Raw genomic sequence first — 17,655 nt, 5'->3', positions numbered from 1 at the left:
AGTCTGCAAGGATGTTGACTAGTGCATGACGCTGTCCTTCCTGGTTCGGGTAGCAGGTGGAAGTAATGTTTTTTCAACGAAGATATTTCGCACTGCAAATTTTGGATACAATTTGAATGATAATTCAAAGCCCTATTGGTCAATTGAGCTAACTCAACACAGTATTTTTTCATTTCCTGAAAACCAGTTTTCCGATATACAGTGTGTGTATACCACGTGATAAATTACGTCATATATGCTACGTCGGAAGGCAATATATTGCTTAAAATGAAGACTTAAATCAAAGATAACTTTTCTTTTACAACACCATTTTAAATTAAAATCTCCTCTGAAACAGAAGACCCTTAGTATTTGGTTTGTAGCATCATATAACTGCTATCTACCAAGCTTATTTACAGGGATTTTGTTTAAAATTCTTCTTGTCTGAAACCACTAAGCCCAGACCCTTGATAGTTTGTATGTAACATCATGTAGTAGTCCTCTATCAAGTTTGTTCAAATGATGGCCCTGGGTCAAATCTGTACCCGCGCCGAGGTTTTCATGTTTTTTTGTTCTTATGTATGTAAGAAATTCCTTCAAAACGTTCTCGTCTCAAACCCGTGCCCGAGCCATTTGATATTTGGTATGTAGCACCATATGACGGACCATGATATTTTGTATGTAGCATCGTATAGTGGTTCTCTAACAAAAATGCTCAAATTATGCCCCTGGGCTCAAAACTGGCCAAGACCCGGGAGCAACGACTTGTTTAAAAGTTAAATCATTGTTTGTATTGCAATTAACCAACACACTCATGCATTCTCATAAAAACAACTTTCACTCAGGTGAGCGATTTAGGGCCAACATGGAAACTACAGTCGCCATTTCACTATGTAGCAAAGCCGATTGACAATCCTCAGTATATGCAGGCTTTGTTTCTTAATGGCCTGTCACGCACTACCGATGTGCATTGCCGGTACTAAAGCGGATAAAATCGGCGGAGCTCCGTCGAAAAAAATCACAACTGACCGTAGCAATATCGGTGTATTACCAGCGAAAGACCCAATGTGCTACCGAAATAGGACTTCTCTATCACCGATGTCGTACCGAAGCGCCGCCGTTGTTCTATCGATGTGCTACCGCTGGCCGGAGCTATGCGGGATGATAATGTTGCGCTGCCGTTGTACTATCGATGTACTAGTTCGGTGTAAGTACGGTATCACATCGCTTAATGCATACATTTAGAAACATACAAAAGGCAAAACTTCTGATAAAAGTGAATGCATAAAATACAAAATAACAAGCCTTCAATTACGATCATCTGTATATAATTCCTGATCAAGTCCAAAAGTGTATTAGCAGTTTGTTGTCACTATCCTCTATGTAGAAAACCATAAGAAATGCATATTCTTCGGGTAATAATGGACAGAGCATATACTCCTTCATTTGTCATCATCAGCTACCTGATCACCAGTGCACGATTGAAGCAAGTCTGACTGGCGTGCGAGAAAATGGTGTCCACGCGCAACTAAACTACTTCTGCGAAACCAGTTCCAAAGCGGTGAAGGAGGAGGACCACCTTAAAACTGGACGAACTGAATGTCCAGGCTATTTTACAAGGATACACATGTGTACAAATTCAACTCGGTTCTATTAAAACATGGACGGGTGTATTTAAGACAGACGACTTAGAGCAACTTTTATCTCATGAACATATTTGCAAAATTAAACATACGAAATAATAAAACAAAAAACAGCCACGTGTATTCAATGCTATGCTATACATTATGCTCGTGCATATACCCAAACGTCAGTTCAATATTTCACTAGTGTCTCTTTTCAAAATACATGCAGTTACTATTGAAAGCATTTAATCCACGAAATTATATAATGCATGTCCAACCGTTAGTTCTGTGATATTTGCGAACGGACACTATTAACAAAGATAAAAAGGCAAGCGCTGTAAACTGTTCATAACACAAGTTTTAACCCAATTGTGTATATTTAAGATTGACTTGACCATACAAATGCACACATATTATACCAAAATATACTGACGGAGTTCAAGGACATTCTTGTGAGTAAGCATTGTTTTCATCGGGAGAGGATGTTTCCGGTATTGTCGATTATTGGACCGTCGTCCTCTTGAGCGCCATCTATTACTTTACCGCCGTCTCCGAACCACCAGCCGTACCTGAAAACACGGATAGGGCCTGTCATTGTTTCCTTTACTACTTTGAATATTTTAAATACCAATGTCCAAGGTAATATATTCTCCGTTTTTCACAATATTTTGAGTAGCTTTATTGAACACGGGTAAAGAAGTGAACTTTATGATACCAATTTTACATTCGAAGTAATCCACTCTATTCTCTTTTTCAACATTTAACGTGATTTTAGTCCGACTCTATTTTTCAGAAATGGCAATTACGGTCGAGTCCATATATTCCATATATTTCAATTATTATAAATCAGAATTGATAAACTATCTGTTTTCATTATTATGTGAAATATTTCATGCTTTTAAAACCATATGTTCTGGAAACACTGAGGTTCTTTTAACCCAGAAAGAATTGTTTATTTGGAAGTGTTAAATATGGATGTGTAGATCAGTCACGGACACGACAGCTATCGCTGATGCTCAAAACAAGATGGACAATTTATAGGTGTACTAATTGTAATACTATATATATATATTCAATCTTGCACGTTTAGGGCAAGGATTAACAGAAAATCCCAATATTTTAGCGAGATGAATGTTCAAACTCATAAAAAAAGCATGTGCAGTATGAATTGGTTGAGAGTATTACGAGCCTTTCTTGCACACCGAACGTGTGTTTCCGGTCATGTGACCAGCGATGGTAATTCCCGTCTTACATCCCCACGTAATATAGGTCACGCGCAACAACACCCCACTTCTTATTCCCTTATTTAATGTTTTTTCTAAGCCGATTTTAACAACAAATGCTCACAAACTGATATTCGTTATTTGAGATATACATACGTATACAATGAAAAACAATAGACCGCACATAAAAGTGTGAAGATGGCAACAATATTTTCCAGTCGGTTCGCTTACTGAATGTTAATACCGGTACTGATATTAAAACAACAACAAGTAACTCAATAAAGCATTAAATTATCTTGTCAAAACTCAGATAACGTACTGGTTTTTGGACTTGTACATCCAGGATGGGAGACCACGTCTGTATATACCCGCTTGCGCGTCATGCGGCCTTCTTTGCATGGCCATTATTTTGTAAAGGTTTCGGAGTACGCTGTTCCTCTGGACCCCTTCGCTGCTAACTTCATTGTCACCGTGATTCCAGGTACTTAACTGAAATATTTATGTATATGAGTGTTTCCGGTCCGAATGAAAAATCCAAACCGAGAGCATGCACAGAAGCCTTTAACGAGCCTTGCGATGGTAAATTGTGCATGTTTTCATCAATATAATTTAGAGGACACATAATCTGGGTTAGGGATCACGTGAATTCAAGGGGGTTTTCACATGGGTCACCACGGATCACAACCGATGTATACAAACAAGTAAGTGACGATAATTTCTAAATATATTTTTGACACAAAAATATGAAAATACTTCTTAGCCTTAAAGATACTATGTTATTTTCTGCTTCTACGTGTGTGAAACTAAAATTTGGTTGTATTTTTATGATCCTTTGCCAATAATTTAGCGTTGCATCATTCTACATAAGTCCGTCAAGTTCATGTTTTGGACGTCACGTGATTCCTCACCCTGATAATACACTTTATATTAGCATGGAGTACAGCATTTTGTCTCCATCCACCGACTTCGACACGAACACTGTGATATAAACAGGAAAACGGAGGAATATCGGCATTCTACATAAAGCTTAAATAAAGAATTGATCTTAAAAAGGAAACGACTCCGAATACTGGCATTTAGTTAGAAGCGTTATGAACTTTCAAATTTTATGAATTGTAACGTTATAATCTAAGTTTCCCCTCCATCATAAAAGCAACTGGTACTCCAAAAGTACCGTTTGAAAGCTTATAAAAAGGTAGAAAAACAAGACGTACTATAATAACACGCTGGGGAATATTGCAAAATTGACGTTTAAAGCAAAACTATACACTGCAACAAATACTATACAATTATTCACTTATTAACTGTGAAATATGCTGTCACATTGACCAAACAACCCTATATGACCGAGGCGATTTTGCGGTCAATATATATGCTGTACCTTATTGATGGATGTCTGTTTTGGTTTTGCTGCTTTTTTCCCACTACCCCCGCACCACCAGCAAGATTTAAACCATCTGTAACCATGATAATAATGTCAATAACAATGACACACACCAACATTCACACTTATTCTATATTTCAGAATCTAAATATCATGGATAGATGGATGGATGGATGGATGGATGGATGGATATTTTCAAACGATTAACTTTTAAATGTGAGAGGAATATACTATTTTCAACAATAAAGTGAAAAAGTTTATATGATCGAAACATATTTTGCCTTATTCTAGGAATTTTAAAATATCCATATCATATCATATATATCATTACAGGTTACATTTGGAGAAAAGTGTTAATAAAATATACTATTGTGTGTATCACTTACAAGGTTGTTTTGTTTCTCATTCCAATGTTATCAAAACTGTTTTGAAACTGATTGTTTTAGATAGCTTATATGTTTTAATTAAATTCAAATGAACTCAAATCCAGTCTCAATCGGTACAGCGAGCAGACCGTGGTACTAACAAAGTGATTGCAATTAATTACAGATTGCTTCAGATTTATTTTACACAGTCGCAATGTCAAGGCGGAGCAAATTGAGCGTTTCCCTTGGCATTTTAAATAATTATTAAATAAGCCCTATTTCCCTTGATCTTTTGTATGTAGCATCAGTGGTCCTTCGCAAAGTTGGTTCAAATTATCCCCCTGTTAACAGAACTGGCCACGCCCTATGGTTCACAAGTTTCCTATAGACGTATATAAGGAAATCTTTAACAATCTTCTTTTTTTCAAACCACATGGCCAAGACCTTTGATAGTTGTTATGTAACATCATTATAAAAGTCTTTTAAACCCAGAAAGATACCTTTCCATGGATCTACCATTCATATTGAAAAAGACGTTTTCTAATTTCCGTCATAAACATACAAGAAGGCACATTTGTTATAATCTTAAACTACACATAATGGCTGCATTTTTTTGCGATGGCAGTGTTTTACAAATCACTCTTCTTTTAAATACAACACTGAGCTATATCAGTAGGGGGCGGGGATCGTCACATACTGATATGGCGTTGTAGCTGCAATGATAATTTGATTTGTTTGAAAGCATATGTTCAGTGTCAACCACAATGATAATATTGTGTTTATCAAGCAAATGACTTAGGCTTCCGGCAGATGGCATTGCATTTCGAACGTTCCATGTTAATAAAATACAGTTAAATGAAGAAGTATGTGTAAAGATCGTTTGTATAAGAAGGAATACAATTATTATTATCTAGTCTAGACTGTGGCATTCCACTTCTTTTAAAGCGGTTGAAAACAATCTCCTTCAATGCATCTTTTTGTGGCCAGAATTGCTTATATTCAACATTCTCGTAGACGTGTTTGTAAAACGATACCTTAGTAGTGAGTGTTCACAGATAAGGTTCGATAACTGTGCCTGGGAAAAAATCCCGCCCCTTTGATCGTAATGAGATTCTACCGATCTAGTAGCTGCGTGTACGACCGGATGAAACACTTTAATACTGCGTATTTTGATGCCTTTTTCTGTCAATTTGTTTTCATATTCAGGGTCATCCAAACCCTCAAAAATATCTTTTCTAGTGTACCATTAGCTCTGGCACTTACTCAAACCGGTATACTTGTCCCTGTCAGCAAAATCGGTGGACTTGGGAGTACATGATTTAAACTTCAATGCCGTCGCGTACCACCGTTCGTTGCGTGTTTCATCTTGGTGGGACATAAAAAGTCTGCAAGGATGTTGACAAGTGCATGGCGCTGTCCTTCTTGTCGATGGCTGTTGCGATAAAAGGTTCGGGTAGCAGGTGGAAGTAATTTTTCTTCAACGAAGATATTTCGCACTGCAAATTTTGGATACAATTTGAATGATATTTCAAAGCCCTATTGGTCAATTGACCTAACTCAACACAGTATTTTTTCATTTCCTGAAAACCAGTTTTCCGATATACAGTGTGTGTATACCACGTGATAAATTACGTCATATATGCTACGTCGGAAGGCAACATATTGCTTAAAATGAAGACTTAAATAAAAGATAACTTTTCTTTTACAACACCATTTTAAATTAAAATCTCCTCTGAAACAGAAGACCCTTAGTATTTGATTTGTAGCATCATATAACTTCTATCTACCAAGCTTATTTACAGGGATTTTGTTTGAAATTCTTCTTGTCTGAAACCACTAGGCCCAGACCCTTGATAGTTTGTATGTAGCATCATGTAGTAGTCCTCTATCAAGTTTGTTCAAATGATGGCCCTGGGTCAAATCTGTACCCGCGCCGAGGTTTTCATGTTTTTTTTTGTTCTTATGTATGTAAGAAATTCCTTCAAAACGTTCTCGTCTCAAACCCGTGCCCGAGCCATTTGATATTTGGTATGTAGCACCATATGACGGACCATGATAGTTTGTATGTAGCATCGTATGGTGATTCTCTAACAAAAATGCTCAAATTATGCCCCTGGGCTCAAAACTGGCCAAGACCCGGGAGCAACGACTTGTTTAAAAGTTAAATCATTGTTTGTATTGCAATTAACCAACACACTCATGCATTCTCATAAAAACAACTTTCACTCAGGTTAGCGATTTAGGGCCAACATGGAAACTACAGTCGCCATTTCACTATGTAGCAAAGCCGATTGACAATCCTCAGTATATGCAGGCTTTGTTTCTTAATGGCCTGTCACGCACTACCGATGTGCATTGCCGGTACTAAAGCGGATAGCTGTGGAGCTCCGTCGAAAAAAATCACAACTGACCGTAGCAATATCGGTGTATTACCAGCGAAATAGCCAATGTGCTACCGAAATAGGACTTCTCTATCACCGATGTCGTACCGAACCGCCGCCGTTGTTCTATCGATGTGCCACCGCTGGCCGGAGCTATGCGGGATGATAATGTTGCGCTGCCGTTGTACTATCGATGTACTAGTTCGGTGTAAGTACGGTATCACATCGCTTAATGCATACATTTAGAAACATACAAAAGGCAAAACTTCTGATAAAAGTGAATGCATAAAATACAAAATAACAAGCCTTCAATTACGATCATCTGTATATAATTCCTGATCAAGTCCAAAAGTGTATTAGCAGTTTGTTGTCACTATCCTCTATGTAGAAAACCATAAGAAATGCATATTCTTCGGGTAATAATGGACAGAGCATATACTCCTTCATTTGTCATCATCAGCTACCTGATCACCAGTGCACGATTGAAGCAAGTCTGACTGGCGTGCGAGAAAATGGTGTCCACGCGCAACTAAACTACTTCTGCGAAACCAGTTCCAAAGCGGTGAAGGAGGAGGACCACCTTAAAACTGGACGAACTGAATGTCCAGGCTATTTTACAAGGATGCACATGTGTACAAATTCAACTCGGTTCTATTAAAACATGGACGGGTGTATTTAAGACAGACGACTTAGAGCAACTTTTATCTCATGAACATATTTGCAAAATTAAACATACGAAATAACAAAACAAAAAACAGCCACGTGTATTCAATGCTATGCTGTACATTATGCTCGTGCATATACCCAGACGTCAGTTCAATATTCCACTAGTGTCTCTTTTCAAAATACATGCAGTTACTATTGAAAGCATTTAATCCACGAAATTATATAATGCATGTCCAACCGTTAGTTCTGTGATATTTGCGAACGGACACTATTAACAAAGATAAAAAGGCAAGCGCTGTAAACTGTTCATAACACAAGTTTTAACCCAATTGTGTATATTTAAGATTGACTTGACCATACAAATGCACACATATTATACCAAAATATACTGACGGAGTTCAAGGACATTCTTGTGAGTAAGCATTGTTTTCATCGGGAGAGGATGTTTCCGGTATTGTCGATTATGGGACCGTCGTCCTCTTGAGCGCCATCTATTACTTTACCGCCGTCTCCGAACCACCAGCCGTACCTGAAAACACGGATTGGGCCTGTCATTGTTTCCTTTACTACTTTGAATATTTTAAATACCAATGTCCAAGGTAATATATTCTCCGTTTTTCACAATATTTTGAGTAGCTTTATTGAACACGGGTAAAGAAGTGAACTTTATGATACCAATTTTACATTCGAAGTAATCCACTCTATTCTCTTTTTCAACATTTAACGTGATTTTAGTCCGACTCTATTTTTCAGAAATGGCAATTACGGTCGAGTCCATATATTCCATATATTTCAATTATTATAAATCAGAATTGATAAACTATCTGTTTTCATTATTATGTGAAATATTTCATGCTTTTAAAACCATATGTTCTGGAAACACTGAGGTTCTTTTAACCCAGAAAGAATTGTTTATTTGGAAGTGTTAAATATGGATGTGTAAAGTCACGGACACGACAGTTATCGCTGATGCTCAAAACAAGATGGACAATTTATAGGTGTACTAATTGTAATACTATATATATATATATTCAATCTTGCACGTTTAGGGCAAGGATTAACAGAAAATCCCAATATTTTAGCGAGATGAATGTTCAAACTCATAAAAAAGCATGTGCAGTATGAATTGGTTGAGAGTATTACGAGCCTTTCTTGCACACCGAACGTGTGTTTCCGGTCATGTGACCAGCGATGGTAATTCCCGTCTTACATCCCCACGTAATATAGGTCACGCGCAACAACACCCCACTTCTTATTCCCTTATTTAATGTTTTTTCTAAGCCGATTTTAACAACAAATGCTCACAAACTGATATTCGTTATTTGAGATATACATACGTGTACAATGAAAAACAATAGACCGCACATAAAAGTGTGAAGATGGCAACAATATTTTCCAGTCGGTTCGCTTACTGAATGTTAATACCGGTACTGATATTAAAACAACAACAAGTAACTCAATAAAGCATTAAATTATCTTGTCAAAACTCAGATAACGTACTGGTTTTTGGACTTGTACATCCAGGATGGGAGACCACGTCTGTATATACCCGCTTGCGCGTCATGCGGCCTTCTTTGCATGGCCATTATTTTGTAAAGGTTTCGGAGTACGCTGTTCCTCTGGACCCCTTCGCTGCTAACTTCATTGTCACCGTGATTCCAGGTACTTAACTGAAATATTTATGTATATGAGTGTTTCCGGTCCGAATGAAAAATCCAAACCGAGAGCATGCACAGAAGCCTTTAACGAGCCTTGCGATGGTAAATTGTGCATGTTTTCACCAATATAATTTAGAGGACACATAATCTGGGTTAGGGATCACGTGAATTCAAGGGGGTTCTCACATGGGTCACCACGGATCACAACCGATGTATACAAACAAGTAAGTGACGATAATTTCTAAATATATTTTTGACACAAAAATATGAAAATACTTCTTAGCCTTAAAGATACTATGTTATTTTCTGCTTCTACGTGTGTGAAACTAAAATTTGGTTGTATTTTTATGATCCTTTGCCAATAATTTAGCGTTGCATCATTCTACAAAAGTCCGTCAAGTTCATGTTTTGGACGTCACGTGATTCCTCACCCTGATAATACACTTTATATTAGCATGGAGTACAGCATTTTGTCTCCATCCACCGACTTCGACACGAACACTGTGATATAAACAGGAAAACGGAGGAATATCGGCATTCTACATAAAGCTTAAATAAAGAATTGATCTTAAAAAGGAAACGACTCCGAATACTGGCATTTAGTTAGAAGCGTTATGAACTTTCAAATTTTATGAATTGTAACGTTATAATCTAAGTTTCCACTCCATCATAAAAGCAACTGGTACTCCAAAAGTACCGTTTGAAAGCTTATAAAAAGGTAGAAAAACAAGACGTACTATAATAACACGCTGGGGAATATTGCAAAATTGACGTTTAAAGCAAAACTATACACTGCAACAAATACTATACAATTATTCACTTATTAACTGTGAAATATGCTGTCACATTGACCAAACAACCCTATATGACCGAGGCGATTTTGCGGTCAATATATATGCTGTACCTTATTGATGGATGTCTGTTTTGGTTTTGCTGCTTTTTTCCCACTACCCCCGCACCACCAGCAAGATTTAAACCATCTGTAACCATGATAATAATGTCAATAACAATGACACACACCAACATTCACACTTATTCTATATTTCAGAATCTAAATATCATGGATAGATGGATGGATGGATGGATGGATGGATGGATGGATGGATATTTTCAAACGATTAACTTTTAAATGTGAGAGGAATATACTATTTTCAACAATAAAGTGAAAAAGTTTATATGATCGAAACATATTTTGCCTTATTCTAGGAATTTTAAAATATCCATATCATATCATATATATCATTACAGGTTACATTTGGAGAAAAGTGTTAATAAAATATACTATTGTGTGTATCACTTACAAGGCTGTTTTGTTTCTCATTCCAATGTTATCAAAACTGTTTTGAAACTGATTGTTTTAGATAGCTTATATGTTTTAATTAAATTCAAATGAACTCAAATCCAGTCTCAATCGGTACAGCGAGCAGACCGTGGTACTAACAAAGTGATTGCAATTAATTACAGATTGCTTCAGATTTATTTTACACAGTCGCAATGTCAAGGCGGAGCAAATTGAGCGTTTCCCTTGGCATTTTAAATAATTATTAAATAAGCCCTATTTCCCTTGATCTTTTGTATGTAGCATCAGTGGTCCTTCGCAAAGTTGGTTCAAATTATCCCCCTGTTAACAGAACTGGCCACGCCCTATGGTTCACAAGTTTCCTATAGACGTATATAAGGAAATCTTTAACAATCTTCTTTTTTTCAAACCACATGGCCAAGACCTTTGATAGTTGTTATGTAACATCATTATAAAAGTCTTTTAAACCCAGAAAGATACCTTTCCATGGATCTACCATTCATATTGAGAAAGACGTTTTCTAATTTCCGTTGCTCTAGTCACGTATTGCAAATTGAAAAAGGCCGACACGATAACATTGATCGGGACTTCAGGTTTTGTCCTTATTGTTTGAAAGGAAATGTCTATGTTATAGAGGATGAATACCACTTTTTATTACTCTGTCCGTTGTATAATGATGTTAGACAAACGTTCTTGTATGACCAACTTGAAAATAGAATGATAACGCTTCACTTGTTTTACAAACTATTATCAGACTACAATAGGCGAAGTGTTATATTGGTTGCACACTATATTGCAAAGGCTTTTGCTATTCGAGAGGAATTCATTCGTGATCGATAGTTTTCTATCATAGTTATATTTTCCTGATATATTTGTATTATACAGTTTTATATTTATACTACTTATATATGCATAACTCTGTCACCACTATTATGTAAATCTCTGATATTTGTATTTTGGGCCGGAGGCCTTGTACTACAATAAACATTATGTTATGTTATGTTATGTTATTTGATAACCCTCTACCAAGTTTTCTTCAAATTATGCCCCTAGGTCAAAGCTGGCCCCACCTGTATTGACTCACTTTTTTATTTCGAAGCATGAAAAATTGACCATGTGAATAGTTTTAAAAACAATTGTTAATGTTGTCCTCGGATGGCCTAAACTGTGAAAATTTGACCTACTTTCTTATTTTTCAAGCTTCAGCGATGAGTTTTAAACCATGTCTTTAGTTTTGTAAACAAATTTCAATCTTGTCCTCGGATTACCTTTACAGTGACATTTTGACCTACTTTTTTGCTTGGATGACCTTAACAACTACAACATTTAACAATACTCGATCACAGTTTAATTCCTGGTTGCACTGTCATAAACTATTAAACTCATTCAGTCTCATAAAAAAAAACAAAGGTTTAAATATTTACCCAGGTAGGCGATGTAGGGCCATTATGGCCCTCCTGGAATATACCTTTTTGGTTCTTCTTCCGCATGACCCGCCCTTCTGTCCCCGAATAAAGAGCCGCCCACGGTTGCCTGGGCCATCCGCATTGCCGCCAGCCGATCCATGGTGTCTTCATCGTGAAGGCTGATGGCTCCATCTGCCGCCTTTTTCTCGTCTCCTTCCAGCATTCCATCCAAATCCCTGATCAAGTCATTTTTAGTGCCACTGATGCCACTGGTACCTACACACACTGCGATAAAAAAAAAACAGGCTTAGCTAGAGGGATGACAAACAAAACTGTCTTCTATATGAAAACTTAACTTAAGTTTGTACTAAGGTAAACGATTTTAAAGTGCCATAAAATCACAAAGTTTAAAGTGCAGAATATAGTTTATATTGCAGAAAAAAACTGAAGAATGTCGTCGTTCTTTTTTTGGTCACGTGGGGTATAAACGATGGAAACCTTGACTTTATTTACGCTCATTCCGGCTCACTAAACCGCCATGATATTGTTTTTAAAGTTAATGACAGGCTGGTAATACAAAGTAGGCATATGGTAGTTTTCAATTCAGTTGACTTCTATTTGTGATGAATTTAAAAACAAAAGCTCTCACCATTTCAATTGTATTTTGAGTAACTTTGTTGCACTGTGGTAAAACATGAGCGTCTTCCAATGGTATTAACTTTACATAGGAAGTTATGTACCTTATCCTCTTTTTCATAGTCTAAAGTGATTTTAGTCAGACGCTTCAGGTTTTTTTTAGACATGTTTGCGTTTGCAATATTTCTCATTTATATCTTTAGAAATTTATAAGAAATTCAAAATGATAAACAATGTGCTTGTATTGTTTTGGTTATCAGTTAGTGTACCTTAACTAAATAACACTGGGAAATAACCCTCGGTGTATTGCACTTCTTGTTATCAACTCCACATAAACCTCGAATAGCAAAGTAAAATTTTATGAAAATAAGTTGTCTGTGTCACGGACACTACATCAAGGTTTTGCATCAGCATTGTGACATTGTCAGGGATCAATACTTTAGCAAGATAAAAAAATCAAGAGGATCTTCGAACCCATTGCTCATTATAAATTGGTTAATGGTGTTAGATATTAATGTATAAATAATGTGTCATGATCGATAAAACTGTTAATAATAGTATCAATAAAGGACTTTGAAAATAAATGTTGCACACAGAGTGGACACTGTATTGAAGACTTGATCAATATATTGAAGAAATCAGGGAGCGCAAATAATTATATGTCAATATCATTAGTATCCTTTATGTAAAGAATGGTAATGGGAGTAAAAAATGAATCAAAATAGTATTGTCAAAAGAATTTATCGTTGATGCCAATTTTCTTCGCTAAACTTGCATTGAGTCCTGCATAACTATTCATAAAACGCAGATAAGTTGATATTTTTTGACAGTGTTGATCCCATAAATGTGCTATGAATTAACTAGATGTCTTTTACTAGATGGTAATCGAAAAATTATGATCCATAATTAAGAATATATGAAAAAAACATCAAACCTTTTCTTAAACTTAATTATAAACCATAAACTCATTGTAAAGAGCAAATATGGAGTAATGTGTCAATTTTTGTTTAGCTCTATTCCATTCACCATTCTTCAACATTTTTTTTATCAAAATGGTTTAAGGATCCAACTTTTTCTGGATTTGTATTATTGTAAATTTAATGTTTTGACTTATAAATCCGATAAGCTACAGTAGACTTAGCGTTAAGCATTGACTTGACATTGCAAACATATTGTCGGGGCAAAACTATTTGCGTGATCCGCACTCAAGGGGTGAGAGCGAAGAGGTTCTATCAGCTACTCTCATAACATTACAAGGCTTTGACTCCTAAAAAATAGGAAAATCTTTTTAAATCCATTTTATTCCATTAAACTCGCAAATTGTAATTCAGACGAAACTGATAAAATATTTGTGTTTTAAAATTCACGCAAATGAAAACACGTACAGAAGGAAGGTAAGTGTGTGTTGTACCTTTCACAAGCCGTGAGAGCTCTACAGATTGTAAGTAAACTTTGTAGCAGTTAAACAGCAAATTTTAAACAACATTTTGTAAAAAAAGATGGTATATATTTCTTTCTTAATCTATAATATACTTGCCCACAACTAAGCCACACAATGTTCCAAGAAATACAAGGGTATTTGATCCATCCATTTTATTTGACTTGAACATATATTTTCAATGATTCAAATGTGACACCAGGATTAATGTGACAAACTAAATTCAAAACGGAAGCTTTAAAAACCTCAGTGAATATATTACTCATACTGATTCGCATCAACCGATTGGTGTTATGGTGAAATGACGATCGGGAACCATAAAAAGATCATTTAAATACTATCCCTTTTAAACGCGGATACACTGAAATCACTCCGATCTTTTCACTCCATTGAACAGTTTCACATTATTTTACTTTCATAGTTTTTCAGCCTTAATAGTTTTAGTCATTCTCATTTTTTGGGCAATTCTGATGTATTATGTCATTTCTAAATACAATTGCTTACTTTACCTGTGGAATATGTTTTGATGTGAGCAAAAAACAGTGTTAAAAATGTAGCAATTTCTGTCAACATTTCATAAAATTCAAAAAGTTTATCTGAAAGGGATTCTACTTAGATAGTTGGTCAAAATTTGAAACAAAGACGTCTTTTTTCGTCTGTTCTTAATACAATTTAATAGTAAAAAACTAGGGTTTATAGGCCCCAATGATAGTCGAACAGCTCTTAAACGATCATTAAAATCATAAACATACAAGAAGGCACATTTGTTATAATCTTAAACTACATATAATGGTTGCATTTTTTTAACAAATGCGATGGCAGTGTTTTACAAATCACTCTACTTTTAACTACCATATTGATCGACAACATACGTCTCGTACTAATGTATGTAATGGTATGAAAACCCATCTATCTATCCTGAAAAACAACAACAAACGAACACCCCCCACCCCTCTGTCCCGCAGACACACATACACACACGAAATAGACCTATACTAATTGAGTGACACCCTATGTAGACTATAGACACCAGAGCCTGCATAGTCCATTCTGGATCATTCTCAATTGTATGATAAATTTCCATTGTAAAATGATTTCAAATATGATCATTGGAATCAAATAGTGCCAAGATCGTGGATCATTTAAAATTTCGATCGTGAAGCCCCAAACCTATCCGTCCGCTAAACATAGAAACGATTTGGTACGGCCTGAATTTGAAGCGACATAACCTGTTTGGGAATTTTATGACGTAAGCGTCTTACTTCTATAACAGTGCTGTAGAAAGTAAGCGGGTATTTTCCATAGGGCACTTCTGTTTAATGGAATACGCAGTGTTGTCTTTTGAACTGATCTTTAATGTTATAAATAGTTCAACATTAATCAACAAATGTTGTTTATGTAGCTGATAAAGTTTCCCGTTCGTAAAGGAGCCCAAGTCAATTTAAAATCAAACAATAAAAATAGTTTTGTTGTAATCCAGTAGTATATGTTCCTTGGTCTCTTCTGGGTCATTATAATCATTATATAAATACAGTATATGTTCCTTGGTCTCGTTTTGGTCATTACAGTCTTTATATGGATACAGAATGTGTTCCTTGGTCTTGTTTGTGTCGTTACAGTCGTGATATGAATACAGTATGTGTTCCTTGGTCTCGTTTGGGACATTACAGTCGTTAAATGAATACATTAAATCTTCGTTGGTTTCATCTGGGTCATTACAGTCGTTATATAAATACAGTATATGTTCCTTGTTCTCGTTTGGGTCATTATAGTCGTTATATGAATACAGTATATGTTCCTTGTTCTCGTTTGGGTCATTATAGTCGTGATATAAATACAATATACGTTCCTTGGCCTCGTTTGGGTCATTACAGTCGTTATATGAATATAGTATATGTTCCTTGTTCTCGTTTGGGTCATTATAGTCGTTATATGAATACAGTATATGTTCCTTGTTCTCGTTTGGGTCATTATAGTCGTTATATGAATACAGTATATGTTCCCTGTTCTCGTTAGGGTCATTATAGTCGTGATATGAATACAGTATATGTTCCTTGATCTCGTTTGGATCATAACAGTCGTTATATGAATACAATATACGTTCCTTGGTTTCGTTTGGGTCATAACAGTCGTTATATGAATACAGTATACGTTCCTTGGTCTCGTTTGGGTCATTTTAGTCGTGATATGAATACAGTATGTGTTCCTTGGTCTCGTTTGGGTCATAACAGTCGTTATATAAATACAATATACGTTCCTTGGCCTCGTTTGGGTCATTACAGTCGTTATATGAATACAATATATGTTCCTTGGTCTCGTTTGGGTCATAACAGTCATTATATGAATACAATATACGTTCCTTGGTCTCGTTTGGGTCATTACAGTCGTTATATGAATACAGTATATGTTCCTTGGTCTCGTTTGGGTCATTACAGTCGTTATATGAATACAATATACGTTCCTTGGTCTCGTTTGGGTCATTACAGTCGTTATATGAATACAATATACGTTCCTTGGTCTCGTTTGGGTCATTACAGTCGTTATATGAATACAATATACGTTCCTTGGTCTCGTTTGGGTCATTACAGTCGTTATATGAATACAGTATATGTTACTTGGTCTCGTTTGGGTCATTACAGTCGTTATATGAATACAGTATATGTTCCCTGGTCTCGTTTGGGTCATAACAGTCGTTATATGAATACAATATACGTTCCTTGGTCTCGTTTGGGTCATAACAGTCGTTATATGAATACAATATACGTTCCTTGGCCTCGTTTGGGTCATTACAGTCGTTATATGAATACAATATACGTTCCTTGGTCTCGTTTGGGTCATTACAGTCGTTATATGAATACAATACATGTTCCCTGTTCTCGTTTGGGTCATTACAGTCGTTATATGAATACAATATACGTTTCTTGGTCTCGTTTGGGTCATTACAGTCGTTGTATGAATACAATATATGTTCCTTGGTCTCGTTTGGGTTATAACAGTCGTTATATGAATACAATATATGCTCCTTGGTCTCGTTTGGGTCATTACAGTCGTTATTTGAATACTAGAAAATTGAATGTTCCCTGGTCTCGTTTGGGTCATTACAAACGTTATATAAATACATTGTTTGGGTCATTTTTATCTTTAAATGAATACATTGAATGTTGTTCCTTGTTCTCATTTGGGTCATTATTGTCTTTATATGAATACATTGAATGTTCCTTAGTCTCGCTGGGTCATTATTGTCTTAATATGAATACATTGGATGTCGTGAACCAACACCTTGATACATACAAAGACACATTTTTTTTCAATTTTCATTCTACCTGTTCGCCATTTGTTAGTCAGTCAGGTCCTGCAGATATTGGACCTCCTTCTGGATGTCGATCTGATCACCCGACTAGGCCTCGGCTACTCACAACGTCTTCTGTAGCCGTCATATCCGATCCAATTAGGTCAGGCATGCTAGGCTTCCCTGTCCTCCAGGAGGAAAGCTAGGTCGTCTGCTATATGCCTGGCCAGAGCTTTACCGCGCTCACGTTGAAAACCAAATGAAGAAAGGCGCATTATTTTAAGTATGAAACATATTCCTTACAT

The 17,655-nt window shown here is 36.1% G+C and overlaps 1 protein-coding gene and 1 long non-coding RNA gene across 2 annotated transcripts; both read right to left on the bottom strand.

Moving 5' to 3' along the window:
* Positions 1–1,779: 1,779 nt before the first annotated feature.
* Positions 1,780–4,286, bottom strand: LOC128230389 (uncharacterized). Its single transcript, XR_008260208.1, has 3 exons — positions 4,209–4,286; positions 3,147–3,316; positions 1,780–2,173 (listed from the first exon to the last, which is right to left on the bottom strand). It is a non-coding gene; the product is annotated as an uncharacterized LOC128230389 (long non-coding RNA).
* Positions 4,287–7,652: 3,366 nt separating this feature from the next.
* On the bottom strand, positions 7,653–14,300 carry LOC128229816 (uncharacterized). The gene is made up of 5 exons (XM_052941634.1): positions 14,161–14,300; positions 12,050–12,272; positions 10,186–10,261; positions 9,124–9,293; positions 7,653–8,152 (listed from the first exon to the last, which is right to left on the bottom strand). Exons 1-5 carry the CDS (start codon positions 14,231–14,233, stop codon positions 8,053–8,055), a joined length of 642 nt encoding a protein of 213 aa, XP_052797594.1. The 5' UTR covers positions 14,234–14,300; the 3' UTR covers positions 7,653–8,052.
* Positions 14,301–17,655: the final 3,355 nt, after the last annotated feature.

Source organism: Mya arenaria, chromosome 4 (assembly GCF_026914265.1).
Source record: "Mya arenaria isolate MELC-2E11 chromosome 4, ASM2691426v1".
In the NCBI taxonomy this organism is placed as follows: Eukaryota; Metazoa; Mollusca; class Bivalvia; order Myida; family Myidae; genus Mya; species Mya arenaria.
Note: the sequence above shows the minus strand (reverse complement) of the source record. Positions and strands in the feature narration are given on the sequence as shown.

Excerpts from the sequence above, each read along its gene's own strand:
- LOC128229816 (XM_052941634.1), bottom strand. The coding sequence starts at position 14,233 with ATGTTCAAGTCAAATAAAATGGATGGATCAAATACCCTTGTATTTCTT. Across the intron at positions 10,262-12,049 it reads GCGGAAGAAGAACCAAAAAG|ATGGTTTAAATCTTGCTGGT; the intron begins GTATATTCCAGG and ends TCATGGTTACAG. Across the intron at positions 9,294-10,185 it reads AACAGACATCCATCAATAAG|TTAAGTACCTGGAATCACGG; the intron begins GTACAGCATATA and ends TAAATATTTCAG.